Here is a 17,349-nt window from a genome sequence, read left to right as displayed (position 1 = left end):
AATCTTTCCCAGCACCAGGGTTTTTTCCAATGAGTCAGCTCATCGCATCAGGTGGCCAAAGTATTGGAGTTTCAGCTTCAACATCAGTCCTTCCAATGAACACCCAGGACTGATCTCCTTCAGAATGGACTGGTTGGATCTCCTTGCAGTGCAAGGGACTCTCAAGAGTCTTCTCCAACACCACAGTTCAAAAGCATCAATTCTTTGGCATTCAGCTTTCTTCACAGTCCAGCTCTCACATCCATACATGACCACTGGAAAAACCATAGCCTTAACTAGACGGACCTTTGTTGACAAAGTAATGTCTCTGCTTTTCAATATGCTATCTAGGTTGGTCATAACTTTTCTTCCAAGAAGTAAGCGTCTTTTAATTTCATAGCTGCAATCACAATCTGCAGTGATTTTGGAGCCCAGAAAAATAAAGTCAGCCACTGTTTCCCCATCTATTTGATTGATTTGACAGATTTGTTCAAGCAACTAAATTGTGTAGGAAGTTCCTTCTCCCCTATTTTGCAACTGCTTCTCTCTGTTGTGTCCCCTCTGACAGTACTCACTTCCTGAGGAATACAGTGTACCCAAATATTGATTCACTCAACAAATATTTACTGTTTGGTCATCCATATGTTCTGGACATTGCCCTAGAGACTGGGGATGTAGTGGTCAACAAAACAGACCAGGCAGCCAGCTTTGTGAAAGTTACAAAGTGTTTTTATCAGTTCACACTGCTGCCAACAGGACACTGCCTTCCCACTTTTCCACATCCCAGCTGACCCTTGGTGTTATAAGTCTTCGGGAATTTGCAGTTTGATATAAGTGAAATGTTATGTTACTACTATCTCATTTCCATTTTCCTGATTAGTAACAAGGTTGGGAAATTATTTGGCACCTAGTTTTCCTTTCTGTAAAGTTTCAGTGCATATCCTTACCCCACATTTCCATCGGATTGTTTTTCTGATAGATTTGCAAGAGTTGGCTGTGTATTCTGGATGCTAACTTAGATCTGGTTTCCAGAAGCAGATCTTGATATAAGGCTTCATGTACAGATGGTATACTAAGGGAGCATTAAGAAAAGGATTTATTAAGGAAGTGGATATTTAGAGGAGAAACTGGCGAGAGTCAGGGAAGCAGCATTGGAAAGTGGAAGAAATAGGAAATGTGCTGTCGGGCAATATCCCACAGAAGGTAGTCTCTGCCCGATCCCACAGTGGACTCTGGAATGTGAGTTAAGGCCCACCTGCCATTGGACAAAGTCATGTCCTAGGATGTAAATTCCTATGCATTTCCAGCTCTCTTGTGTATGGGAGCAAAGTGATCCTAACAATCCTTTTTAAAGAGCCACAGTTGTTTGCTTTTGGAAGTGAAAATACACCATAATGGGGGTGAAAAGTGAAAGTGTTAGTCGCTCAGTCGTGTCTGACTCTGTGACTCCATGGACCGTAGCCCACCAGCCTCCTCTGTCCATGGAATTCTCCAGGCAAGAATACTGGAGTGGGATGCCATTTCACAAAAACAGTAAAAAGGAATCTAGGGTAATCTGGGTAATTGAGAACTGACATCACCCACCATAGACAATAATCTTATGAAAAGACCAATTTAACTATTAATTCAAGAATTACAAACTATAATAGTAAGCTATTTTCTATATATCATATTTGCAAAGTTTTAAGAGTTAGTCAAAATTCTTACTGCAAAGAAAAATTATATAACCATGTGAGGATTAGGTTATTAGGTTAGGATTAGGATTAGGTTAACTAATCTTCTTGTGGTGATCATTTTGCAGTATATACATGCTTAAAATCACTGTGTTGCATACCTTACATTTATATATGATGTCAATTATATCTCAATAAAGATGGAAAAAATCAGAAAGAGAAGCTAATTTGTTTTGTATACTATAGATAGAAATAGAAAAAATATTTTTCATTCTATTTTTGAACTTCATATATTCCACATATATTCATGAACATTTCGTGGGATGTATATGTGGGTGGGGGGGACAAAAAAAGTTAATGTTCATACAAATAAAATTTGACTTTCTTTTTTTTGAGACTGTATGTTTATAGCCTCAAACTGGAAAAACAAGAAAAACAACAAGAGTTAGGCAATATCCAGCTCTGGGTTGGCAATGGTGAAAGAGGCCTTAGCATACATTGTTCTTGGAAACATAAATTGGCATGGACTTGTTTTCAAAAATATTTGACAGAATCTACCAAGATTTAGGGGCTTCCCTTGTGGGTCAGAGGTTAAAGCATCTGCCTGCAATGTGGGAGACCTGGGTTCAATCCCTGGGTCGGGAAGATCCCCTGGAAAAGGAAATGGCAATCTTGCCTGGAGAATCCCATGGACGGAGGAGCCTGGTGGGCTACAGCCCACGGGTTTGCAAAGAGTTGGACACAACTGAGCTACTTCACTTTCACCAAGATTTAAGATCACGTATCTTTTGATATAGTGATTTCTTTCTGAGGAATTTATCCTGTAGACATACTCATACAAGAACAAACTGTCGGGACTAGTGGTCCAGTGGCGGAGACTTTGCACACCCAATGCAAGGAGCCAGATCCCAAATGCTGCAACTGAAGATCCTGCATGCCACAAGTAAGACCCAGTGCAGCCAAAATAAATAAATATCAAAAGGACAAACTGCTATGTTCAGTACTATTTGTAAGGGCAAAAACTGAAAACAACCAACTGACTACCAAGAGGGGACACCCATGCAAAAGGAAACTTATTGTTAAATATAATAAAATACACATGTACTAGCATGGAAGGACGATCTTGAGCTTTTGGATATATTTCTTGCTTACTATGTACCCTTATAAAAATTATTTTACCTTTCTAAGCCTCTGTTTCTTCATCTGCAAAATGAGGATAATATTGAAATAATAGTGTTGATGTGCAGATTAAATTAGATAATTCATATCAAATGTTTTGTAGAGTGTCTGTCACTTAGTAAATGTTCAATATGTATTGATAATATCATTATTATTCAGAGAAAAAATGAAAGCTTCAAAACTTCACACAGAATTGCTCTTTTGTTTAAAAAAATCCAGCTAATGGGGGAAAAAATGTAACAAACATATTTTTTGAAGTGTGAGATTTGAAAGACAGAGAACTTTCATATTTTTACTTTATACATGCTGGTACTTATAACACTTTCAACAGAGAGCCTCTGTTAACTTAAAAGTAATGATGAAATACAGTTTTTAAAAAGATGCATGAGGCTTAGACTCTGGACTGTTGCTAAGTTGTTTCCCCCAGAATTTCTTCTTTTGTTGTTGAGCTGAGTGCTTCTGCTTAAAAACACTCTGCTACTAAAAGTGCCCTCACATCATAAAGTGTCACCACAGCAAGAATCAGGGGGCTCAAAAGACAGAAGAAATACACTGTCACAGAATGATGAACTGCTTTTGGTTTGACAAGAAGTCACGCTGTGCTTAGTCACTCAGTTGTGTCTGACACTTTGCGACCCTATGTTCTGTAGCCCTCCAGACTCCTCTGTCCACGGGATTCTCCAGGCAAGAATACTGGAGTGGGCTGCTATGGCCACCTCCAGGGGATCTTCCCAACCCAGGGACTGAGGTCTCCTGCATTGCATTCTTTACCGTCTGAGCCACCAGGGAAGCCCAAGAAGCCACAGCATATTGTTAATAACAGAGAAACAAAGAAAAATACTATAGTCCTGATGTTTCAGTCAAATCTGCAAGGTTGTTGGAAGGGCTGACTCGGATTCAATTCCTGGGTCAGGAAGATCCCTTGGAAGAGGAAATGGCAACCCACTCCAGTATTTCTTGCCTAGAGAATCCCACGGACAGAGGAGCCTGGTGGGATATGGTCCATGGGGTTGCAAAAAGTCAGACACAACTGAAGTGACTTAGCACAAGGACACACACACACACACAGCTTTTAAAGTCTCAGTGGGTTACTTCAAATAAAGTAGAAACCAGAACTCTGGATATTTAGAATATTGAAAACCAGGCATTTGAGCCAAAAAAATGTTTGCCTACAAAATTTTCTTTCCTTCATTGTCTGCCAGGAAGGTTACATAAGCCTTCCTCCAGTACCACCCAAAGCCCTCAGTAAAAAGAACACACACAAATCATGACAAGATAAATGTTCCAAGTGGAAATTCAATTGTATTTATTTTTCTTATACAGAATCAGAGAAGTAAAAACCAGTACCAAACTCCAGGTAAAACAGTTTGATCTGATTGATTTTTCTGCATACTCTCTGTATGCATAGCAATTTGAATTAAAAATAAACACACATATATCATATTACAAAATGTAGAAATAATTTTTTAAAAAGTTAAAATACGAACACATAAATGATGTAGTGTGTTAGGGAAACAGTCTCTGTTGATCACCTACTTTCCCAATTAATCTATAATTTCCTTTTAACAGCTTTAGTTTGTCATAAAAGTTGCACTTCTGGAAGTTGCTTTCCATTATGAGAACATCACATGTCATTAGCAAAACTCTCTCTCTCCAGATCACCTTCTTCTCCAGAAAGATTTTCGGCCAAGCTGGAGTCAGTAGCACCCCCAGCATACTAACTGTTTCACTCTGTTTTTACTTATATTGTATAATCAGCGAAAGAAAGGCATATCACATCCTAAATTCTATGGTGAAACACTAACAATTACTTAGATTTAACAGAATTGCAAATAGGTCTTGACAATGTATTTACTTCAAGGAAATGTGTTTTATCAGGGAAAGAAAATACCTTAAAAGAAAGATTTCTGCAATTATTTTTCCATTTTTAATCTGGATGAAATGTTGAGATCTACTGATTGACTTAGGACTAAAAAGACATGATATTTGGCAGTCATTTTATAATAAGAAATATAGTATAAATAGCACCTTATCATGAATTCTGCAGGGGTTTTAACACTTACAATAATAGGAAAGAACCTTTAAAAAGTTGTTTTTAGATTTCTAGCTTTAGTGTTCTTTAACAAAGGCCATATAACATGGCCTTAAAAATAACAACAAAAATTAGATCTGGCTTCATTTATTAGTAAACATGTAGTCAAGATCTGTATCTAATTCTGGAAAAATAATTGTTATGTTCATTAATAAGTGTTCCAACTAATTTCACTAAAAAAAAATTCTTCTAGTATTTTCTAATGCCACAAGCTTACTAGGAAATTATTTCTAAAAATTGATAATACAAATCATCAATGTTTTAACTACTTAAAAAAAGGAGGGATAATTGTTTCTTTAATGTTTAATAACCTGAAAATGAATCTATAAAAATATTTTTTAAAAATACAGTAACACTGCTCAGTTTTACTAGGTCCCTTGTTTTTGAGTCTTTTTTTTTTTTTTTTTTGCTTTTTCTTAGAAAGAATGTACAATGCTTTTTGCAATTATTGCTAACAGAAGAGAAAAAGAAATAGTGCTCCCTTCAATATAGTAGCAATAGAAACATCTACCCTCATCTCTCAGAGTGTTTTGAGAAAGAGATGGAATCAGAGGAAGAGAAACCATGGGTCCTTCAGGGGGAAAAAGTCACTTCATTGTGTTGGAAGCAACGGTAGGTTTAAGCTCTCATCTGCCTACTCACTTAACATCAGCGTGGACAGGACAACACGAGCGCTGTGCCTCCTTCTCCCACATAAAGTGCACCGAAGCCTTCTTTTCTTCTACAACAGTCTTTTGGTACAAAAGTTGTAGGAGAAAATCATTGCTTTGTTCTTTGGGGGCACCTCACACCTCCTTCTCGTCTTGCTTTTGGGGCACCGTAGCTTGTCTATTTCCAACTCACACCTAGTAGCCTTTCCACTGTATTCCCTAACGGTACTACTTCATCTCTGACCTTTACACTTGCCTTCATTCCAACAAGATAAGATGTATTCTGCCTGTCTGTCTTTTGGGAGATCAAAAAGGATCTCAGATCCCCAGCAAATAAGCCCCTTTGGGAATGGAAAGGTTCCTCTCAGAGACCTGCACTATTAATGTCTCTCAAAAAAGATATTAAATTCATAGATTATAAATAATGTCAGTTCAAAATATTAAACAATTGAGGACTTCATTGGCAATGCAGGCAGAGTGCATGCCAGGCGAACCTGATGCTCTCTCTCAGTCCTTAAAAGCTAATAAAAAACAAAAACAAAAAAAAAAATGGTTTTGGTTACATAAGAGGTACTGAGTACATATTTCATGCCTTTCTATACCAACTGTAGCAAACAGGATTAGGATAATACATCTGGGAATCAACTTTAGTGACTTCGGAAACACTAAGGGTCTCCACCATACACCCTCAGGGGGCTTTTTTGACCCGTCAGTCAGAGATCTGCTTCATCCTTCAAACAGCTTCATAGATAAGATTATTTTAAACCCTAGAAATCTTGAAAGAAGAAAAACCAACAAGGCTTCAGAATTTTAAAAGCAACAGCTCATTGTATGCCATCAGGTTGAAAGCTATGTGGTCCTGATGTTTTCAGAACAGTTTCAAAGGACAAAAATACAGTTGCCACCGATTTATCAAAAACATTTGGCTGCCCTTTGTCATCAGTCACCAAATGATAGTGCTTCATAAAATAAACATCAAGTTCTAAGCTGTAATTTTTTAAAAAAATCTAACTTGTCATTTAAAAACCTTTTGTTTAATAAATGTTCATAATTAGTACCAAACTGGTCTCTTTCATGAGACCTTGGTGTAGGAACTGTGACTAATGCCACTGCCGCTCTCCTGTTGGAAGGACTAGTTGTCTAGATGCTGTGCAGTAAAATGATGAAGGATAAACTACAAGAGGACTCTGTGTGCCTTTGTGAATACGGGTAATAAGAGCCATCAGAACCTGCATGGATTGAAAACTACATTGTATTCCAAACAGCAGAATTTTACTATCAGTACAATGATTTTTAAAGCTCTAGTTAAATATTCTTTAAAGCATTTGGTACTAATGTCATCAATACAGTTTTTGAAACTGTAAATCAGGTCGAGTTTTGTGTACATTTCCTGGACCCAGCCACCTGTCAAAAGTCACTGCCTGTGGTCATCAGTTTTTCATGGTTTATAATCAATTGATGTACAAATTTCAGCTAACACCCATAAAGCTTGGTCATGGGGTAGCAGAGAGGAAGGCAAAGAAGCAATTCTGCATAATCAATTCTGCTGCACAACCCATCACAGGAATGCAGGCTTGCAGAAAACAGAAATAAAATGTTTATTCATGTTTAACTTAAGTGACTGCCAATCAAATCCAGGCAATTATTAACCTGGCCACAAGGAAAGGAGGGAGCATGTGTGATGGAGGCAGGAGGCAGCTCACCTGCCGCCTTGCTCTGCTCCATCGCTTTTTCCAAGAGGCCCAGGAAATGTCAGGTCACGGCTGCATCCAAGCTACAATGGTATTAATTACAGCCAGGTTAGAAAAGGCTCGCTTTTGTTCAGAGCGGACTCTACATCATTGAAGAGGGGGATCAGATCTTCAGATTCCAAAGTTCCTAGATCAACGTTTGTTCCTGGAAGACAGTCAAGAAAATCAGGGAAACGGGTCTGCTGAGGGTTGATATTCATGGGTGTCTGTCCCGTGTTTTCTCCTGTAATGGAAAAGAATGAAACCATTTAAATTCTTTTATTGTAGTATAAATTGCTTTACAATGTTGTGTTGGTCTCTGCTGTACAATGAAGTGAATCAGCTACATGTATACATGTTTCTACTTCCTCCTAGACCTCCCTTACTCCCCATCCCACACTTCCAGGTCATCACAGCGCACTGAGCTGAGCTCCCTGTGCTACACAGCAGGTTCCCACTAGCTATCTATTTTACACATGGTCATATATATATGTCAATCCCAATCTCCAACTCATCCCACCTTCCCCATCCCCCCTTGTCCGCACATCTGTTCTCTATGTCTGTTCCTTTCCTGCAGAGTGAAGTAAGTCAGAAAGAGAAAAACAAATATCATATATTAACACACATATGTGGAATCTAGAAAAATAGTACAGATGAACCATATTTAATTCTTTTTTAAGGCTTCTGAAAAGAGGAACAAGTTCAATTGTCAACATAACTCTCATCTTCATTTCCACTGTGCTCACATTCCACCAGAAGATCTTATTGCTGCATGTTGCAAAATTTCATCTACTGCGTTACTGAAACTGAGTTGGTGGTGCTCACGCCTAAGAGACACAGAGATGCTGGGTGAATCTTTAATTGTTCTGGATAGACATGGTCCAGAATGGGTAAGTCCAGGGACACAGGAAAGGAGAAAATGAGGACACTGTGGATCTGACTACCATCACTGACTTCCCATGACAACGGCACGAAGAGCTGGTTTGAGTAGAGAGGCCCTGACAGTCATAAAAACCTTATCACAGAGCTATAATCCAACAATTTAATTGTAAACTCAAATTTGCTCATATCATCCTCTTTATGTTCAAAGGTAGTAGTGAGGAGGTTCTTTTAACTATGTTGTTAAAAAAAATCTTCATTGACAACTCTGGGGATCGTGTTTAAAGTATTTTAGAAAGTGGCTTCTGCAGATTGACCCCTTCACTACACATGTTCATATACCCCAAAACTATCGAGTAGTCTCACAAAGCATATGAGTTACAATGCATGGGAGCATATAGGTTTGGAGAAGTCTTGTAGTAAGGAAAATCTGTTTTATTTTGTTTAAGCCACTATCACCTCCTCGAGTCCAATTTTGGCAGAATTTATATCCTAACAGAACTAAAGTCTGCAGAACCTTGTTGAGACAATGCTATTGTAGAGGAAAGTTCAGTGTCTGGGATATGACATGAAGAACACATCCTTCATGAATGACAGGATAGGGGAAAACGAACAGATCATTGTGCCAGGAGATGGAGCTTTTTAGCTGTGTGGCCTAAGACGCACTCGCTTGTCTGAAATTGGGAGGTAGGTGCCGTATCATATCTGCCACACATGATATGAGGCTCTGGGCTTCATTCATACATAAATTAAACGGTGATTTAGTCGCTAAGTCGTGTCTGACTCTTTGTGACCTTATGGACTGTGGCGTGCTAAGCTCCTCTGTCTATAGTATTCTCCAGGCAAGGATCCTGGAGTGGGTTGCCATTTCCTTCTCCAGGGAATCTTACCAACTCAGGGATCAAATCCATGTCTCCTGCACTGCAGGCAGATTCTTTACTGACTGAGTTACCAGGGAAGCCCACAATAACACATACACAAATACAAAAACACCATAAATGTTTGTTGACTGTGCTGAGAGAACTCAGTCATGGTTAATTACATAATATCAGAACCACTGGTTCATTCCAACAGCCCCAATCAATTTTCTGAAGGGATAAAATATACCTCAAAGTCTGAGGTGCATTGATAACTATGGCCAGCTTTCACCATGGAATCATTTCTAAGAAACTTTTTCAATTAACTTCTGTGTCATACAAGTACTTTAAGCTTCCTAAGAAGCCTGCATAGAGATTTCACTATTCTAGACAAAATGGGAGAAAACTCATTTTAATAATATGCATTTTCCAAGGAGAAAAATTACTTCATAGCGACAAGGGAAACATAATCACACTTACATTTTTGGAGGTAGCAAAACTTCATGGCTTTTCTACAAACTTATAAAATATCAGTGACTCTTGGGAATATTTTATAGGACTTGCATTGCAAAAAGCAGTCATTTGAAAAATTAAAATGAGTTCAACATGACCTCAGGGTTATTGTGTTACCGACATTGAAAAACAAGGTTAGTTTAGAAAAAAAAAAAATCCAAATAACTTTTTTCTACCCAATAGATTGTAACAGAAGGAAATTAGGCTTAAAAAAAATTATCCGCCCTGAAAAATTACCTCATCTAAAGTGCTGGATGTCTTTCTTCTTCATATCCAGACAGAAATATCCACCTCAACTGATTTCCCGTTTTACATTTTCAATAACTCAAGAATTGATTTTTTTTAACCAAATAAAATTTCTGTTTTAAAAAATTCTCTTACCTTCTCTCCTCAGAAAGCATGATGAGTCTAGTTAAGGTTCTTCATTAAGGCTAACAATCTTAAAATATCTCTCCTTGGAGCAACTTTGCAACCTCATAGTCATCTTTTTGGTCATTACAGTTTTCTTCATTTGAAAAGTAGGACATATTATACAACATGGGGAATATAGCCAATATTTCACAATAACTATAAATGGAGTATCACCTTTAAAAGTTGTGAATCACTGTATCATACACCTGTAACATATAATATCGTATGGCAACTATACTTCAACTTTAAAAAAAGATGCACATTTGCATCAATAATAAAATGAATGGATGAATATAAATGAGACAGACCAAAAAAAAAAAGAAGTTCTTAGAAGGGTGTGATTATTGTAGAATATTCTAGAAAGTGGATGACCTCCAGCCTTTGCTCCTGTTATTCCATCTACTCTATCCTCCTATGTCTCTAACACTATGTCCAGCTGTTGTCTCCATGTGTATTTTACAAAGGGAGTATTTGGCTGGCTTGTCACCACTTAGCGTGTGGTCAGCATGTGAACAGTGGGTCTACCAGACCTTTTCCAGCCACATCTGAGCTCTGCCCGTCCCTTGGTTTTTCCTTTTCTTGTTCCTGTGTAATTAACTACACGCCTCCCCTTGAGGGGGCTTATGCCCACCTCCTATAAAGACTTCACAGATGTGACTGTAAATTCAGCACTCACTGCTGCTGCTGCTGCTAAGTCGCTTCAGTCATGTCCCACTCTGTGCGACCCCATAGACAGCAGCCCACCAGGCTCCCCCGCCCCTGGGATTCTCCAGGCAAGAACACTGGAGTGGGTTGCCATTTCCTTCTCCAATGCATGAAAGTGAAAAGTGAAAGGGAAGTCGCTCAGTCGTTTCTGACTCTTAGTGACCCCATGGACTGCAGTCATGGGATTTTCCAGGCAAGAGTACTGGAGTGGGGTGCCACTGCCTTCTCCATCAGTACTCACTAAGCCAGGCTAACCTGGAACCCCAACATTTAATAGGACTAATTTCATCCTTCTCAGGAGAAGAGGACTTTGTGCCAAGCACTATGGCTTCATGATGCCTCACCACTGTACCAGGTATGCACATTACTCCCACTTTACAGGTGAGAAATCTGAGGCCCTGGGAGGTTACGTAACTTACCAAAGTTACTACTAAAAAGTAGAGAAGCAAAGATCCAATTCAGGTGGACTGTCTGCAAGGACTATGTTCTATACAGGACATGACTTAATTCCACATTTTGGTTTCAAAACATTCCCTACTTATCTACTTGATGTCATTTTAAAAAGCCAAAGACTAGAGTCCATCTTTGTTTACATTTTAAAGTCAAGCTAGGGACTTCCCTAGTCCTCTAGTGGCTACAGCTCCACCATCCCAGCGCAAAAGGTCTGGGTTCAATCTCTGGACTAGATCTCACATGCTGCAACCAAGACCTGGCACAGCCAAATAAATAAATACTTTTTAAAAAATGTCTAGCTAGTGGGAAGTTGCTGTATAGCACGGGGAGCTCAGCCTGGTGCTCTGTGATGACCTAGAGGGGTGGGAGGGAAGGTCAGGAAGGAGGGGATTATGTATATTAATGGCTGCTTCACCTGTTGTACACCAGAAACCAACACAGCATTATAGAACAATTATCTTCCAATTAAAAACAACAAAAAAATTTTTTTAATGTCAAACTTGCTTAGATTTCGATTTCCTGAAGTCTTTTCTTATTTAACTTTGCCTTTTATGTTTACTAGCTTTCCAATGTTGAAAAGATGAAAGCAAACAATTATTAAACACGGGAAGGAGCCACTTCATTAAGCTGTTTCAAAGAGGACAAGATAAATCTCACACCAAAAAATAAAGAGAAGGATGAAGAAAGAGAGGGTGGGAGGCAGGAAGGGAGGCAGAAGGCTGAAGTAATAAATTGAAGACTAACAAAACAAACAGTTCAAACTATTCCTGGGTGACTCCTCACAAGACAGTCTGTGCAATTCTCTAAACACATAGATGATAGGATGCACGGAGAGCCCGGAACAGCTGCTCCTATGTTCTGGCAGAGTCTGCATCTTGTCTGACCAACTGTTTAGTTTCAGAGCACAAAGCACAGCCATCGAGGACCAGAAGGTAACAAACAGGTCCTCTGGACAATGGCACGGGGGAAGACAATCCTTTTCATCACAGAACAAATTTCTATCATCAGTGGTGATGGAGGAGAAACTTACACGAGCAGCTCCAAAGAGCGGGCACGTCAGCTATTATTTATTTTTTTAAGTCTATTTTTATGTTGTTGTTTTTTTTTTTAATTGAAATATAGTTGATTTACAGTGTCGTGTTAGTTTTAGGTATACAGCAAAGCAATTCAGTTGTACATATATATTCTTTTCCAGATTCTTTTTCATTACATGTTATTTCAAGATACTGAATAGAGTTTCCTGTGCTATACAGTAGGTCCTGGTTGTGAGCTGTCATTTAATTTTGGTTCAAAAGAGTATCTTCTGGGAGTTTAGGACTTTGACAATTAAATCTAGACCAAGTTTGGAGGCCTTGCTCCTGGAGAAGTAGAGAAAAAGAGGTAACCAGGAAGCCAGCTGAGGCCTAGCCTGAAGGCAGAGCAGGCCGGGAACTACTTAAATTTAATTGCTGAAGGAAGACATTGTTAGGACTTGGAGCTGACAATTTAGAATCCTTTGAGTTGCTTAAGTTTCCAAAAGCCCACTGCCAATTGCTTCCCAAATGCAATAATAACATGAAAAGCTGCGTACTGGTGGCCTGTACATTATAACAAAAAGCTAGAAAAGTATAAATATTCAATTGTAAAAGAATGGTAAAGCAGACAGCGGTATATTAATGCAACTGTGAGGAAAGGGCTAAATAAAGCAGACAAGAAATGGAAGGGAGAGAGGAAAGGAGGGAGGGAAGGAAGGAGAAAAGAAAGAAAAAAAGCAGAAAGTAAAATCCTGTGCCCATATATAAAACTGTATTTGTATAAACTATGGGGAAGGAGGTGGAGTTTACTAATGGTGCTTGGGTTCTGGGGGCTTTGAAGCTGTCAGTTAATGTTGTTGAAGTTAAGTGTTCCTGGTTGGATTTTAGAACTGAGAGGATCACTGCATAGGGCACAGGTTTGAACCCTGGTTGGGGACCTAAGATCCTACACGCCTCGCAGTGTGGTCAAAAAAAAAAAAGGAATTGAGAGGACTAAAGAGACAATTTCAAAGTCCAAACCCACTGCAAGGTTTCACAGGCTTGGCCCCTACCCGTGTCCATCTCATCCACGTTGCTGAGGAAGTCCTCTGGAGTCGTGGGGACACTGTAGCACCCCAGCCCCAGGCCACTGTCGGTGCTCTGCTCCCTCGAATGATATGGCCCCCTACAGAGCAAAAGATGGGAAGACGTTTTAAAATTAAAATATAATCATGAAGACCCCCAGCTAAAGTAGATCTGCCTGATGTTCCAGATAACAAAGGGAGGTGGACTTTGAACCTCGTTTTAATTTTGAAACATATATCCCTGTGTCGAAATTAATCAACTGTAAGCAAAGAAAAAACCAACTGGCCAGTCATAATAAATTGACACTGATTCCCTTTTCATCTGAAAACAATAAAATAAAATAACAATACATATAGAGAATGATACCATTTATGTAAATTTTAAAAAACCTAAAAAATATGTTGAATATTGCTTCTGGATACAGACATTGATAGGCAGTGTGTGTGTGTGTGTGTGTTTGCACACATGCACAGTGCGTCCAACCCTTTGCGGCCCCATGGACTGTAGGCCGCCAGGCTTCTCTGTCCATGGAATTGTAAGAATACTGGACTGGGTTGCCATTTCCTCCTTCAGGGGATGTTCCTGACACATGGATCAAACCCACCTCTTTTGTGTCTCCTGCACTGGCAGGTAATTCTTTATCAGTAGTGCCAACTGGGAAGCCTTTGACAGGCAATGAGAAGTATAAAAATAGGTGTGATGGATATACATCAATATCCAAATGGTGGCTACCACTAGGCAGGGAAGAAGAAAAAGAAATGTATTTCAGGGGTGGTGGGGAAGAGTTTAAATATTAGTTGTAATATTTTATTAAAAAAAAATAAGATCAATGTAAATATGGAAAACCTGGGTGTTGGGTATGTGGGTAGATCTCAAGTTATTCTTTACATTTTTTCTGGACATTTGAATTATTTTTGTATCCGTCATTTAGAAACTCCTTTCCTTCAGTATTTTGATTACTGTTTGTTTTCATTCTTCTATTTTTAGTAACTTTCATAACTGTATTTGCTTGTTGCCTGAAGCCTCCACAAGGGCAGAAAAGACACAGGAAATACAAAACTGCCCTTTATTTGGGTTTAAAAGGCTACAATTAAGGTTGACTACTTCTACTCATGAAGATATTTCTGGTTCAATTACCTTTCCTTCTGCTCATATATTTCATATTTTAAAACAACACGTCTTTGTTTTATTTCATTCTTTAATTGTGAAATAATTTTAGACTCACATAGAAGATGTAAAAAGAGTACAGAGCTCCTGTGCATGCTGTGTGCATTTTCCCCAAGGACACGGTACATAACCACAATAGGAGGATCAATATCAGGAACTGACAATGTATAACTATTAACTGGCTTCCCTGGTGGCTCAGTGGTAAAGAATCTGCCTACCAAAGTAGGAGACCTGGGTTTGATCCCTGGGTCGGGAAGATCACCCAAAGAAGGAAATGGCAACCCACTCCAGTATTCTTGCCTGGGAAATCCCATAGACAGAAGGGCCTGGTGGGCTACAGTCCATGAGGTCGCAACAGAGTCCATAACTTCATGCCTAAACAACAACCATAATAATACTATTAACTAACACCTTATTCATATTTCATCACAAATATCACCTCTTATTTGTTTTGCTCCTATTTGCCACATAACAAGTTTTTATCTCCATTGGCTATATCAAACCACAAGATTCTTCTAAATAATTACTACAAACACCATGCTATTGAAATCATAAATTCATCCCTATTTTCAAATTATTGACTAGGGGTTTACTCCATGCCATAGCATCAATTTTTAAATTTGAGATTAAAAAAAAAAAATTGGTGACTTCTTGTTTGCTTTTATTTTTTTCTGCCATGTCCCTCCACACCCTCCCTCTGTCCTCACCCCAACCTCCCAGCTCCCCAACTTTTCCCAATATAAACAAAGATCCATTATACTCTAAACCTCATAATAAAGAAAGCAAAAATAAGTGGCCTTAAAATGTTGACTTACCCATTGAGGAAAGGATCTGAGCTATTATTAGTGATGGATCTCATGTCTGGGGTCATGGCAGGAGGGTTGACAGCAGCCTGAACCGTGGCTAGAGTCTCAGCCTCCATGGGGAGCTGTCTACAGAGGGCAGCTTCCTGCAGAAAGATGACAGTCAGGGGGAGAGGCAACGGTGATTCGCTTGTTACCAAGATTGGAGCAAAGGATGCTTCACGTAAAAACTTTTCACCAAACACAAAAGCACTTTATGTTTATTCCTCATAAGTCAGAATCATCAGGAAATCATTAGTGTTCTTTCTATGAAGAAGTCTTACAGGCATAAGTCACTTTCTCACAGACACCAAGTTAATGAGAAGCTCATGTTAATATCTGCCCTCAAAGCACTGATGGAGCAACTGTCCAACCCATCCAAATTGCTTAAACACCCAAATCATATAAAGACCTCTCAAGACACTTTCTCAAGGACAAGGCTATTTTTACCCCAAGGGATCAGACCAAATCTAAGTCAATCAAAGCAACTGGACTCTTCTGGACTAGCAGGTACATTCTGGTCTTTGCCACTTACAGCCCAGTAAAGCTGTGGAATTACAGAGTTCAGGCTCTGTGTTAAATCACAACTGGCAGTTTTAGATGATAATCACGAGAGCAAAGCAACCAGTTTAAAAGTTTGTTAGTCAATCGGTTTTTCTATTTGACTAATTATTCTGTCCACTAAAATGGCTGAAGTTTGGAGAAGCATGCAGATCCAATCCAGATCTCACTTGATTAACTGTTTGATAGCATATGGATTTCATTAGCAAAAGTTAAAACACCAGCATTTTTTTTTTTAAAGCTAACATGATTTTGCCAAGGAGAGTCCATCCAAAAAGTTACAAATTTGACTGCAATTACTTTCTCTAGATATAACCTCCAGGGAGTCTCTCCTATTTTGACAAACATGACCAGACATCAGATTCCTTTCAAATTTGCTGCTGTTTCCAGAGAATAAAACTTCTGTATATTTTCCCATGTGTCCAAAACCTAAGTTAGGCCCTTCCCATGTTTATGCCTATGAGTTTCCCACTACCCAAGCTGAATCACTGGTCTTGCCATCCATCAAACCCCAAACCAAGGCTACCACAGCACACAGAATATTCAGGCCATCTAAGTTAGATCTCTTCCAGCCCTAAGCAGTGATGATTTTAGACAGCAACAGAGTAACTGCTGTCTAGACAAGTCTAGTGAAGTCATCGGCTATAAAAACTTTCGGTTACTAGGGTTCATCATACTGTTCCTAGGAGTTACGGTAGCATGACTATTACAAACCATGAAGATCTGATAGATAAGAAACTGCATTTTTAATTTATACTGAAATAAATACCCTGTCTAGAAAGGGCTCCTGGTTCACCTCTGTTCATCCAGATTTCAAATAATTCAATACTTAACTAACCTAAATTTTACTCAGTAATCTATGAAAACCAAACCACCCCCCCAAAAAAGGAGATTTTTAAAGGGGGGTTTTAGTCCATAATTCCAATCTTAGAAGGACCTTCTGAATACATGTAGAAAAACTGAATTATTTGCTATAGTTGTCTTCCTTATCTTCTAACCAAAGCTTACCTAGAGGCTTCACACATAAGAATAACAGGGGTTGGACCTGGTGTAAGGAACACAGAGCCCACCAACCCTTCAAACACACTCATATACACACACCACAGTCTGAAAACAGCTAGTCAATGATGTAATTTTTAGTCCCTTATAGACAGTAAATGCAAAGATCCTTCAGGCAATAACCTTCATTATCCAAAAAAGAAAATCAACTTTAACTAGAATATTCCCATTCTCCAACCATGCTGAATAAATGTGGAGTTTACCCCTAAACAGCTATCCTTTTAAACATATAATTTGAAGAGATTGATGCACTTCTTTACATGTGATGCAATTTTACCACCATATTTCTTAAGAATACTAGATAAATTTGCAATTTCCAGATGGTCTGAATTTAAACCTAATAAGAATCATTTCTGGAACTTCAATGGATAAAAATATATATATATACAATATATATGAATTATTATTACAGAAATATATAAAATAATACAGTTTTAATATTTTAAGCTTTCCTGTTCATTTAAGTTACTCCTGGGATAGTTCTAATAGAGTATTTATTTTAAAAGAATGCTTGTGAGTGG

The 17,349-nt window shown here is 38.6% G+C and overlaps 1 protein-coding gene across 2 annotated transcripts in view; it reads right to left on the bottom strand.

Annotated features, from left to right (window-relative positions):
* Positions 1–4,120: 4,120 nt before the first annotated feature.
* The window catches only part of WWTR1 (WW domain containing transcription regulator 1), a 149,010-nt gene continuing 135,781 nt past the window's right edge, over positions 4,121–17,349 (bottom strand). For both annotated transcript variants that reach the window (XM_070374802.1, XM_005906290.3), the window contains exons 5-7: positions 15,182–15,315; positions 13,187–13,299; positions 4,121–7,547 (exon numbers count right to left, since the gene is read on the bottom strand). In XM_070374802.1, coding sequence (XP_070230903.1) covers positions 7,363–7,547; positions 13,187–13,299; positions 15,182–15,315 — 432 coding nt within the window. In that variant the 3' untranslated portion in view covers positions 4,121–7,362. The remainder of the gene's footprint in view (positions 7,548–13,186; positions 13,300–15,181; positions 15,316–17,349) is intronic.

This window comes from Bos mutus, chromosome 1, assembly GCF_027580195.1.
Source record: "Bos mutus isolate GX-2022 chromosome 1, NWIPB_WYAK_1.1, whole genome shotgun sequence".
Taxonomy (NCBI): Eukaryota; Metazoa; Chordata; class Mammalia; order Artiodactyla; family Bovidae; genus Bos; species Bos mutus.
The sequence above is the reverse complement of the archived record's forward strand: the minus strand, read 5'-3'. Positions and strand labels throughout refer to the sequence as shown.